General features: G+C 46.1%; 2 protein-coding genes across 2 annotated transcripts; one reads left to right on the top strand and one right to left on the bottom strand.

Annotated features, from left to right (window-relative positions):
- Positions 1–8679: 8679 nt before the first annotated feature.
- On the bottom strand, positions 8680–10933 carry PtA15_16A400 (uncharacterized protein; the record flags this gene model as incomplete). The annotated part of the gene is made up of 6 exons (XM_053164087.1): positions 8680–9568; positions 9650–9794; positions 9899–10135; positions 10287–10394; positions 10498–10669; positions 10739–10933. The coding sequence occupies 6 exons, from the start codon at positions 10931–10933 to the stop codon at positions 8680–8682; spliced, it is 1746 nt and encodes a 581-aa protein (XP_053028047.1).
- Positions 10934–10995: 62 nt separating this feature from the next.
- On the top strand, positions 10996–13097 carry PtA15_16A399 (uncharacterized protein; the record flags this gene model as incomplete). Its single annotated transcript, XM_053164084.1, has 4 exons — positions 10996–11287; positions 11361–11554; positions 11618–11693; positions 11776–13097. The coding sequence occupies 4 exons, from the start codon at positions 10996–10998 to the stop codon at positions 13095–13097; spliced, it is 1884 nt and encodes a 627-aa protein (XP_053028046.1).

Here is a 13097-nt window from a genome sequence, read left to right as displayed (position 1 = left end):
TTCAACAGACCCGCCACTTTGGTAATCAACAGACCAGCCACTTTGGTATTCATTAGAACAGCCACTTTGGTAATCATCAGACCAGCCACTTTAGAGAATATATACCATCACAACACACTTCAAGAATGTTTTATAACCCTGATTTTCATTTTCCCATTCCATCACAAAAATTTTCAAGGGGGGTTTCTAATCCAGATGTTCATTTTCCCAAACATTATGCAAGAACACCAAATCAAATGCAATTTCAACAACACCCACAACAACAATCCCAAAGTCAACTCCCCTGAAATTCTAATGAATGAAAATTCTTACCAGTTTTATAGGAGAATTTACAATGAACCAACAATCACAAGAGGAAATAACCACTTTATCATTGACAACTGCTGGGTCATGCCCTCCAATTCATACTTACACTGCAAAAAAAACTTGGACAACTGCTTGCAGTTGACATGCAGGATACTCAAGCCAAGCTGCCATTGTAACTCCACATGAATGCACAAGTGTCTTTGTTGGCACAGTCACTGTGCAAGGTGCACAGTGACTGTGCATTGAAGCTTGGGTTGAGTCAAACCTTGAGTAAGGCTGGTGTAATACCACAAGCTTCCTCAGAGTTACCACATGTCAACTGCTCACAGTTGACACAGTTTTTTTTGCAGTGTTATCAGCCAAATTTCACTGTCACATCAATGTAGAAATTTGTGCAGTCAAATACCTGTACAAATATTATGATATATCAGCCTTGGATGTTGAAGAAAATATTGATGGGGTGAATAGATTCAGAGAATATTGATGGGTAGCAGCTCCAGAAGCATGCTGGAGGATTTTCTCTTTCAAACTATCTGCAACTTATCTCTCTATTTTTATTTTTTTTGACATCCACGACTATACATTGCACCCCACAAGCAAAGAATGGAAGCCAAGGCAGAGGGGTACTTTAATTGATAGAATTTATGCAGTTTATCCTTCTGATGCAGAAAGATGGCATTTACAGCTACTACTCAATCATGTCACTGGTGCAACCTCTTTTGAGGATCTTTGTACATTTCAGAGACAAATTAACAGTTTTTGTTCAGCTGCTTTGGCCCGGGGTCTGTTGGAAAATGATCATTATTTGGAAGCCACAATGGCTGAAGCAAATGAAACAATGATGCCATCTTATTTGCAAAAGTCATTTGGCATACTTATAGCAAGATTTCAACCTTAATACCCTCTGTGTTTATGAAATTCTTCCTACCATTACATGACTGAAGACTGGAGATCCATCAGGGATTTCAAGATGATGCACTCATGACAAATCAGATGATTGAAGTAATCCATCCAATCCTTTTACAAAATGGTCTTCAATGTGTGGATATCTCATATTGACAATGCAAATCATTTGAACAATCAGCAGAGATCAGGCTTTGATCAGATCATCAATGCATGCTATTCAGAACAACCTGCTTGCTCCTTTAATGATGGTCCAGGGGGATCTGGAAAGACTTTCTGATACAACTGCTTACTGGAAAATGTCAGATCAACCCAAAGAGTTGCTATCACAGGTGCAAGAAGTGGTGAGGTCTCATTTTCCCAGCCATACCATCTTGATTTTTATTCTCTCTGAACCCACAGGAATTGTAGCTATGAACATGCCATATGGCAGGACTGCTCAGTTGAATTTTGGAATTCCTCCAAAGCTTCTGCAAAATTCAGTTTCTTCAATCACAAAACATTCTCAAAAGGCTGATGTGTTGAGGCAATCAAAGCTTATCATTTGGGATGAAGCCCCAATGACACATAGACATGCCCTTGAATTGGGAAACACTGAGACAGATTACTCCAAGACTTGATGGATTCAGATCAACCCTTTGGTGGCAAGGTAATTGTACTTGGAGGTTATTTACATCAGGTTTTACCAGTGGTGTGGAAGGGAACATGTCCCTAGATTTTTGATGCAAGCATTGTCAACTCTTACTGCTGATGATACTTTCAACAAAATATCATCCAACTTCCAGACAACATGTGTGCAGCATGTGATCCTCAATTTCAGCAGTTTCTCTTATCCATTGGAGATGTGAAGTTATCACTCAATCAAACAACAAAATCAACCCACCTGCTTCTATGGTCATTCATGGGGGTTCTCAGGAGCAAAATTTGAATCATCTCATAAGACTGCAAGAATATTTCTTCAAAACAAATAAACTCTAGAATTCTAGAATCCATTCCATCTCAGGGGAGAACTTGCACAAGCTTTGATTCTGTGGAAGATGATCCCCAAAACCTATATTTTCAAGAGTATATCTAAGGGTTGAACATCTCAGGGTTCCCACCTCATATTATTCAACTAAAATGTGGAGTGCCAATAATAATGCTCAGGAACCTTGATCGGACAATGGGAATTTGTAATGGAACCAGGTTGATTGTGGAAAACTTGGGTCCAAATGTGATTCACACAAGAGTCATATCAGGTAACAGAGTTAATGATTCTGTGGCTATCCCTCACATTCCTTTCATATCTGACCCAGACAAGTCTGGACTGCCTTTCAAGCTCATTTGAAAGCAATTTCCTGTCAATCTGGCTTTCTCCCTGAAAATTAATAAATCTCAAGGTCAAAGAATTGGAAATGTTGGTATTGTGCTTCATGAACCTGTTTTTAGTCATTGTCAGCTCTATGTTGCACTTTCAAAAATCAAGTCAAGCTAAACTACAAATGTAGTGATTCCTCACCCTGAAATTGGCCAGGCTTCATATGAAACTTAAAAACATTTTTTACAAGGAATTTCTTTCTCATGTTCAGAGTTTATGAATTAATTACCTCATCAATATTTCCCCAACAATTGTCTTTCCAGCACAACTTTTGTGTCTTCTTCAAAAAACTTGAATTTATTTCACCAGTTTGCACTAATTTTGGTTTCTTACCAAGTTTTCATTTCAAATTTTCTTTCCTTTGACTGAATGCCTGTTATGTAGATAGTCACCCAGGAATTGCAACATCAAAGTTTTGAAAAATTTAATCTGTTTCCTTTGAGCTGTCACATTACCCTTTTACCTTTCACCTCCTGTGATTGACAAACCCCTATGACTTTAACACCCCCTGTAACCCCAGATTTGGGGGCTTCCCCTTGTAGTTACATAAAGAGGGGCCTGATAAAATCAGGGGTGTTTAATCCCTCAAAAGTACACACTGGGGCCTGTGAACAGGGGTGGTTTAAATCCCAGTAAGGAATGGCGGAGAATCTCAAGAGAAGGGGTTTAAACTTACTAGTAAAAAGCCCTTAAAGTCTTGAGGTTCTTCAGGGTAGAAAATGGGCAGTTGAAAGCGCTTGAAGAGGTTGATTCTGAAGGCTGGATGGAAACTGGGCAGTTTCTGGAGAAAGAATGAGGCTAAAAACAACTACTAAAGGTCTTACCAGGCTGGAAACAGGCTATTGAGCACATGTTGAAGGCGGGTAAAATATAATAGTGTAAATAAGCATGCAGAATCTCCTTTTGGGCGGAGAAAGAGCCCTTTTTATAGACTAGGCAGGCCTCTATGGGCGCCCAGGGGACATGGGGACATTTGTGGGCGTCGTCTGAGGCAAATTAGCTGCGCAGGAGGGCGCTGATGATTGTGGAACCCTGGGGCTTGGATACAAGGGATGCCAAGGACCAATTACAGAGGTTCTGCGTGATTTTATACCATCTTTACCACATCATAGGGGCTGGTTGGGGGGTTGTGTGACACTTATTTCCGTGGCAATGTGCCACAGAATGTGCTAGAACTGGATTCTGTGGAGTTGTACATGTGTAAGCAGTGCTTTATACATGCTCTGGAGGCGCTCATTGAATGCTGCAGTTCATTTGAACCATTCTATACATTCATTACATGTGTAGGTCATGTGTGCTGAGGCATAGGAGGAGGCTAGGGCGCCTTCTATGCTCTCCTGCACACACTACAAGGGGTATTCTGGTCTGGTGAGACGTGTAAGGTGTCTATGTTTTATGACATGGTTATTATACTTTATCAAGCTGTAAATCACATGTGTGTGGTACATGTAACACATGTAATATTCCTATTGGGGCGCATTCTGGCCCATTCTTGGGTACTGGTAACCCAGGCGCTTTGGTTGCGGGCTGGTTTATGCATTATGCATATGTGTACACCACGCGTGGGGGCTTGAGCTCCAGGCGACAGGGCTCTACTGTTGTCAGGTGCGCCTGGCTACAGAGCACGCGGGCTTGGCTGCGCCACACAACATTATTACTATCTTCTAAACTATACACAACACCTCAGTTTTGTCACTGAAACTGGGGTAAAAGCATATGTGGTTATGTTTACAAGCATACAGGTGGATTCACGCGGGACGTGGTACCCCTGTTAAACTCTTGAAGTCAATTTACACAAGGAAGGAATAACAATTAAGGGTACCTTGAAGTGAGGTACCCTAGGTTAAATTAGGCTTAGATTCAGAATATGGAGTAATATTCCAGGTTTTATATGTCTAATTATAAGTAATAGCAGTACTAGTGTATCTTTCTTACGTAATAATATTTCATGTTTGCTTTTGAGATTATGTCATGGTGGCTCTGACATAGTAGCCAGCTGACATTGATAAACGCATGCCCCCCTCCCAGGGCCGCGCCCACACCTACACCCTTTGAAAAGTGCGTGCGGGGCCATACACCTGCCCCCACGCCCTATTTTAGCCCTTTGTGTGGGACCCAAAGGGTGTGCAAGGGTGTCCATGTCCCTGCATGGGCGTGTGAGGGTGTGCACCCACATTCCCATTTCTATGTACACACACCAGGGGAGACTTTGACGCACTCTCCAGAGAGTGCCAGAGTCTAATTTTATGTTGTTCTGGGTCTGATGTGAGTCAGATGTGGATTAGGAAATGATTGAAAATTCTTCAGAGGTCAATGGGAAGTGTGTCAGAAGTGATGCGGAATTATCACAGGACCTTGTGCAATGTTGTATAGAACCATTGAATCTTCTAAGTATAACTGATTTAATCTTTCATGAAATCATAGTTAATTAATGCCCAATTATTACTCATTTATGGTGAATTTCTGTTGATCAATTTCTCTATGTCAAAGGGGTTCCAAACAACGTAAATGTGACCTGTGGGGGCTTTCATGTCTTTCTGACCAGTTTTTACTTGTAATGGAGCTGTGAAAGGCGCCTCCAGTGATCTGTCACTCTAATGTACGCGTGTACACAAAGGTGACATTGGCAAAGTGGAAAAAACTCACATGCATGTGCATGGAGACATTGGAAAAAAACAAACACACAAAAACAACTCACAAGCTTATATATTTTAAGAAGCCAGGATGTCTATCTGAAATCTGGGACCACACACCTCCAAGCTTGACTTGACTCATATTTTCACCCTACTTTCATCCTTTTTTGGCTCAATTCTAGATGATACTGGCCTTCTTTAGGGAAATATGCCAATTCAGATGGGCCTTTCACATCATTCTAACAGGGATGTCCATGTTGTTGATCTGCGGGAGGCCCGACCTGTGATTTTTAACAAACTTACACACACGCACATGACAGTTACATTAGAAAAGTGAAAACAATTACCACCTTCATGTGCATATAAATAATATGAATTGAAACCCAATAATTCATCTTAATTACCAAACAATTCAAATTGAATTATGCTTTGATTGTGGCCATTGCTTTGTAGTGGTTTCAACTGCATTCCAGTTGTGTTCCAGTTGACTTCTGCATGACTTCTGGATGGTTTATGCATGAATTTAGGATCAGTTTCAGATCATTTGTGGATTAGTTCCAGAATTTTTCATTAATTCTTACACTACTTTCATCAAAGGCATCCAGCACAGTTACAGAAAAAGGGTACAGTATGGTACTTTCTGGAGAGTGCGTCAAAATATCCCCTGGTGACAATGTAAATAGTACATATGTACTAATATAATGTAATATCTACATTATGTCCATAGTACAGCCCCTCCTGGCCAAAGAGGGCCAGGAGGGGCAATCTCTCTGCCCCTTTGGCCCTCCCTCCCCTTCTACTGGTGGGAAGTGGGGGCTTGGGGGGAGGGGAGGGGAGTTGGACTCCCGAGTCCCCACCTCCCTTCAATCGGCAAGCGTAAAGCCCCTCCTGGCGAAAGAGGGCCGGGAGGGGCAAGCTCTCTGCCCCTTTTGACCTCCTTCTCCTTTGACCAGCTGTGAGTGGGGGCCTGGGGGGGGAGTAGGACTCCCCAGCCCCCCCCTCCCTCTACCTTCCTTTGATTGGCAAGCGAGCCAATCAAAGGTGATTGTGGGGGGCTTACATAAGCCAACCTGGATTCCAGGTTGGCTTATGTGAGCCTATGTAAATGTTGTCTCCCTTCAATTGGCTTGCTTGTCAATTGAAGGGAGGTAGAGGGAGGTGGGGACTTGGGAGTCCTACTCCCCTCCCCTCCCCTCCCCCCCCCCAGGCCCCCACTCCCAGCCGGTCAAAGGGGCAGAGAGCTCGCCCCTCCCAGCCCTCTTTGGCTGGGAGGGGCGAGGTACGCTTGCCACAGGAGGGGCAAGGTACACTTGCCAATCAAAGGGAGGTGGTGACTCAGAAGTTCTACTGCCCTCCCCTCCCCTCCCCCCCAGGCCTTCACTCCCCACCGGTCAAAGGGGCAGAGAGCTCGCCCCTCCTGGCCCTCTTTGGCTGGGATGGGCTGTACTATTTACATTATGTTAGTACATAACGTACTATGTACATTATGTTAGTACATAATGTACTATGTACATTATGTTAGCACATAATTTAACTAACATAATGTACTATGTACATTATGTTAGTATATAATGTAACTAACATAATGTACTATGTACATAGACATGGGCCTGTTGGTGCACGCCCATGCAAGGCTTTACATGCCCTTGCATGCCTCTGCAGGGCCGTGCACACCCTTGCACACCCTTTGGGTCCCACACCAAGGGCTAAAATAGGCCGTGGATGCGGGTGTGTGGCCCCACATGCCCTTTTTGAAGGGCCTGGGTGTGGGTGTGCCCCAAGGAGGGGGGTGTGCGTTTATCAACACCCCACATGGAGGGAAGTTCCTCCTGGCGAGCTGGTATACACATACCAGCTTGCCAAGAGGGACTCACTCTCCTTCCAGCAAGCTGGTATGCGTATACCAGCTTGCCGCCTCCCTCACCCTCCTGTACAAAGCCTGTACATCCCTGACAATGGGCATTTACGGGAAAAAAGGGTGTGTCCCTCCACACACCCTTCTTTGAAGGGTGTGGGTGTGGGTGTGCCGTTGGCAGGGGGGAGTGCGTTTATCAACGCCCTGCTGAGGCGCACTCCTATTCTGCTATTATGGAGTGTGCTTTGGCACACTCCTCTTACCAAGTGCATGGGCACACTCCTATTACAGAGTGTACTTGGGCAAACTCCTATTACAGAGTGTGCTTGGGCACACTCCTATCACGGAGTGTGCTTGGGCACACTCCTATCACGGAGTGTGCTTGGGCACACTCCTATCACGGAGTGTGCTTGGGCACACTCCTATCACGGAGTGTGCTTGGGCACACTCCTATCACGGAGTGTGCTTGGGCACACTCCTATCACGGAGTGTGCTTGGGCACACTCCTATCACGGAGTGTGCTTGGGCACACTCCTATCACGGAGTGTGCTTGGGCACACTCCTATCACGGAGTGTGCTTGGGCACACTCCTATCACGGAGTGTGCTTGGGCACACTCCTATCACGGAGTGTGCTTGGGCACACTCCTATCACGGAGTGTGCTTGGGCACACTCCTATCACGGAGTGTGCTTGGGCACACTCCTATCACGGAGTGTGCTTGGGCACACTCCTATCACGGTTGGGTTTGGTTGTGTGTCTGTTCTGTGGAATTGCTTAGATTGTTGCCCACCTCAGTTTGCCGTTGCCATTAAGACCCGTGTCACACCACATAATTGACTGCCACTTGGAAAACTGAGATCAAACAAACACTTAGTGTCTTTGGCTTCCTCTTGACTATGTACTCCACACAATGACATCATAGACCCCCACGTAAAAATTCAATAGGGGGCCCCATGGGGTGTCACAGACCTCTACTATAGTCTTAGATGCTCTTCACAAGGCTGTATCAATGGTGGGCTGATGTGATGCATTACAACATATGGGCCAATTTTTGTAACACATCAGCTGTTATTTTTAGGGAAAAACTGTTAATTCTAATGAAAAATTGTCAAATTTTCAATACTCTACAAAAGATTATGATACATTTTTGGCTGTATCAATGAAAAATGGCCTGTATTGGCTGTTATAAAGGGTATTTTATGTTGTCTTTCAAGCTCTCACAGTTGCTGCCAACTTTAGTTAGCAAAATCAATAACCATATTTCTGGTATTGTAACTTATTTTTTGATAATTTACAATACTTAAAGTTAGCAGGTAACTGTAACGGCCAACCATTGGCTGCATCCAACACCAGGTAAATTTCCCGCCTGTAGAATGTACTTGTATTTTATGAGGCTCAAAGGAAAAGAGTGGATCTGTTGACGCAGATGTGTTGCAGCAAAAATATATCATTACATCTTTCTATCTAGAACTATTAATTTATTCAAACAGATCTACCCAACCAACAACAGAAAATCCAACAAACTTCAGTTTTGAAAAGTAATCGATACACAGAAGAAAACAGGAATTGCATACTGACTGAGGAATACATATGAGAAGCAGAAGAGGAAGTGGGGGACAAGGAAACTAGAGTTTGAAGGAGTTCTTAAAGCTTTCTTTGACACCCAACTTAGTGAACTTAGACCATTGTGTTGAGTGCGTGGGGTAAGAGGAGGAAGGCGGAGGAGGAAAGGGGTTCTTTGAATGGGCTTCGGAGGAGAGGAGGGAGATAGGGTGGAGGAAGTTCTGGGAGACGATCAAGCCGCGGATCACAGCCTCAAACTCCTCGTCGCTCTCGTTCTCCGAGGCTTCGTCCTCGGAGTCCTCCTTGGTCGCGACGAATGGGGGGCGGGGGTCGGCAGGGGCCTCAGGGCCCGGCGCGGCCATCGGCGTGTCCCCGTCGCGGTCCACCGGCCCCTGCCGAGGACCGGCTACCACCGGCGTCTTCGTCGTCTTCGCCGCCGATTTTGGCGGCACAACCAGATAGAAATCCGCGTCCACCTCGCCCAGTAGCTTGGCCTCGTTGGCTGCTGACAGCTTCGCAGAAGTCGTCCGTCCGTGCTCGCCCTTCGTCGGCTGGCCTGACTGGCCGCCCGACTTCTTCGTCGAGCCCGATCCGTGCCCTCCTTGGTTCCCACCACCAGCCGAGGACTTCGACGCCCCAGTGCCCGATTTTGAGGGATGATTGGCCGAGCTGGTCGCCTTATCCTTATCCTTGGCTTGCCCCGATTTGTTGTTGCCATTACCGCTCGATCCATTCCCTGATTGGTTCCTATTGGTGTGATTGGTACTCGAGCCGTTGGAGGCGTCATTCTGACCGCTTGTGCTGCCTCCATTATTCCCATTCTTGTTCACTTGAGTGGCGAGCTCTTTCTTCTTCTTCTTCGACAGCCCCGGCTCAATTCCGGGTCCTACTCGGGGTGTCACCACCTTACGATCGCCCCAGTTCGGATTATTCTTCTTTTGCCATTCATTTCTACATATTGTTTTCGAAGTTGGCACGTTGAGCCCATCGAACATGATTTTTTTTTCTTTTTTGATAAGTTTACGGACTTACAGTAAAACATCATAAGGAGCGCTTCGGCCGGGTACACTTCGCTTGGCCCCCATCGAATGAGTCTTACAGGTCAACGACCGAGCACAAGGGGTATTGTTGGGAGGCACCAATACTCCACATTGCTCGTTGACGTTGACCGGACCTCCTAGATCAACCAGCGGAAGACACCAAAAATCAGAACATCCGCTTCTTGTGCAAGCCAGCGCACGTGGACAGCGGCACAAAAAAAGATAATAATGAGCAGCGGACCTTTGGCCCGGCTGAGTTTCTTGGCTTTGCGGGCTTCCTCTTCCAGCCTCTTCTTCTCCTTCCGCTCGTTCTCTCGCTCTAAACGTTCGGCAGCCGCCAGGGCTTTCTTGATTTGCTTCTGCGTCATCGGCACTCCGTTGATAACGTTCGGGCCGTCAGGGTCGATCCCGCCTGCTTGGGTATGGTCAATGATCGTCGTCTTCTTTTTCTTCTTCATCGGTATCGAATCTAATGATACTTTTGTTGGTACACAGTTTGGAAAAGAAGAAAATAATTATGGAAATTAGCTTTCGCTCCTGCTAATTAGGAACGGTCAGGTTTGACATTGGTGAGCACAGTTTGGTATACTGTAAATGTTGATGTGTGACTGAGAGAAATCGAGCATTACCTTCCGAAGAAGCCCTCTTTTTGGAGTTGGACTCGAGATTTGAAAAGTGACTAAATTTCTTGCTGATGATCCCAATCGAGCCTGATTTTCTCAATATTTCGCAATTCACTGTCTCCGACCGGGATATTTTTCAGTATTGTAAATGGATAAAAAATAAGCGTGCGATTAATTGAGGAAGAAGAACAAGAGGATCTTAGAGAGTTGTACAGACGTTTGTGAGTGACACCGACTTTGGAGTTGGTCTCTCGCGTTAAGATTCCGCAATTGTCGCACTTGATCAATCTGAGTTGGTCGTTGAAGGGCCCGAACAAAGTTTCCATGCGTTGAGTCCACACAGGAATGGCCGGATGGTCACGCTGATGGTCGGCTTCGTTTGCTGCATTCTGTGAAGGTTTGGAAAGAGAGAAGAGAGTGATCAGAATCAGTACGCGGTTCGATAGTCTCACTCGTACTTGTTGGGTTTGCTGATGCTTCGTCAGTTGCTTGATCGTTTTCCATCGATCCCCCGGGTTCTGTTTCAGAGCATCTATCGCCGTGTTGATGGTCTTGAGTTTCGCCTCCACTTTGCTCGAGTTTGGTTTTAGCTGCATCTTGCCAATTGTGATGATTGTTTTGGACCTCGGCTTTTTCTTGATGCGAATATGCATGTTTCTGTGTTCGCAATCTGGGCGGAACTTCCTTCGGTCGTCTTGTCGCTGTCAGGAACAGGATGGTCATCAAAGCATTAAACACGGAAAACTTGAGAAAACTCGAACGAGAAAACACCACAAAGGTAAACGGGTCGAAGGACGGCAGGACCAGCATCATCAACAGATTCCTCAGCAACCAAACCCAACCCCCGCAAGAACATGATCAACAGCCAAGGGAGAATGTAAGATCCGTCGCCAATCGATCGACCGGCTCATCCGTCCCTTTGGAACCGCGAGTATCCCACTACTACCACCATCCCAAGGCACCAGCTCAGCAAGACCATCAATCCTCAGTCGTCGATCGAGCCGAATGCAAGTCTCTTCTTATTTTCTAAAAAAAATACATATTTACGCATTCGACATGATCTAATTTATAACACTTTAGTGCTGAGGTCGAGGGCGGAAATACGATTGGCAACGAAGAAGGATAAGAGAAAAAATAAAAAATCGGATATTCAATCCCAGAAATCGTCTCAACCAAAGAAAACCAAGAAGAAAGTCAGCGCACTCTCTTGGAGCATCAAGCGTCTACCGGATAGTCTTCCCAACCCAGGCAGATCTAAAAACCCACGACTGACGGTACGGTTCGGGCATCTTGAAAGGAGACTAGCTGTGGTGCTGATCAGTTTGGATCTGCCCCAGATCGACCGCCAGCTCCCCTCGCATGGAATCTTCCAAAAGGCTGTCTTTGGTTCGGCGGCTAGGCGTAACACTTGGGGTCAGTCTCGTCAATTCAAAATATCTGTTTTCATGCTTATTATTAGTTCTTTAATTGTCAAAAATGTCTCTTCAACTTCCAGGAGGGGATTTGACGTTCAACAAGCTGAGTTTCTTGGACAAGGAGTGGAAATCTCAGCGGAAAACAAAGGAGAAAGGCGCCTCCCTCTCGATCAGTTCTCAGAAAAAGAAAAGCACCATCGCCCAAGAAACGTCAAAATCGCCCGTCCGTTCCTCGGCTATCGATCCTTGCAAGATCCGCCCAGAAAACGCCCGGCCGAAATCTACCAGTCGGTCTACGCGCCATTCTAATTTGCCGTCTTCGGGCCACTCAGCTTACTCATTACTGATGCGGGCGAAAGCGGCGAGGCAATCTGGCCAACCTGTCCCCTCTACTTCTCATGAACCACATCCAGACAGACAGAAGTCCTCCTCTTCATCAAAACACCAAGCCAGCCCTGATAAAAACTCACAGGATGGACAGCCAACTTATCGTGTAGAGCAACCACCCGTTGAGGAAAGTCAATCGTGTGATAATCACCATCAGGGAGACCCAGATCAACCACCTCATCAGAGCACTTCGAGTCATACGCGCTTGATCATCAATCAGCCGGTCTCTTCTCGTTCGAGCTTGGTATATTCGGCGATCGGATATGGAAACAACTCGTTTACCCATGCAAACTCGTCTATCGGCGCTCTCAATCCAAACGATCATATATCTTCACGAACGTTCGCAGACGATTATCAGGGGATATCTAACAGTAATGATTACATGGACGAGGAGAATGAAGAGCTTGGGGGTCTTGATCGGTTATCTCTCTTACTCGAAGGCTCTGAGCTGGACCAAAGTAATGAAATGATGTACTATCCTTCGGCGCCTCATCCAGCGTATCTCAGTTCTCGACAGTTTCGATCCGGCGGAGCTGTTGGCTCGACAGAGGCTTACAATGAGTCGGAGGATCTGTATGGCGAGTGGGCAGAAAGCGACGGCTACCAGGAGGACGGCGGGGACGGCCGTCCAGACCTCGTATACGACCACTACGAGGACGAGGAGGTCGACGGATATTACGATGAAGATACTCTGCGTTTCGATGGTCGCGATCATCGCTTTTCTTCCTTAGACGAAAAAAGCCCGCTGTATCCACCCTATCGAGAATACACAGACTACGACGAGGAGGAGGAGGAGGACGTTGAGTGGCCGCAGCCGCAAGATCCGCCGATCGTCGAGCAATGGTATCCAGAAGACGGCCGTGGCGTGGCTGAGCTCGACTACGCCGAGATGATCTGCAGTCCCGTTCTTCGAGGCACCCAGCACGACAGGCTTCGACGCACCCAGCACGGCTGGTACTTTGGCGAGCCGGTCGCAAATTATTATCGGCCCAGTTGGGAAGCTGAGGATGATTGA

This window comes from Puccinia triticina, chromosome 16A (assembly GCF_026914185.1).
Source record: "Puccinia triticina chromosome 16A, complete sequence".
In the NCBI taxonomy this organism is placed as follows: domain Eukaryota; kingdom Fungi; phylum Basidiomycota; class Pucciniomycetes; order Pucciniales; family Pucciniaceae; genus Puccinia; species Puccinia triticina.
This window is presented reverse-complemented; position numbering and strand designations above follow the sequence as displayed.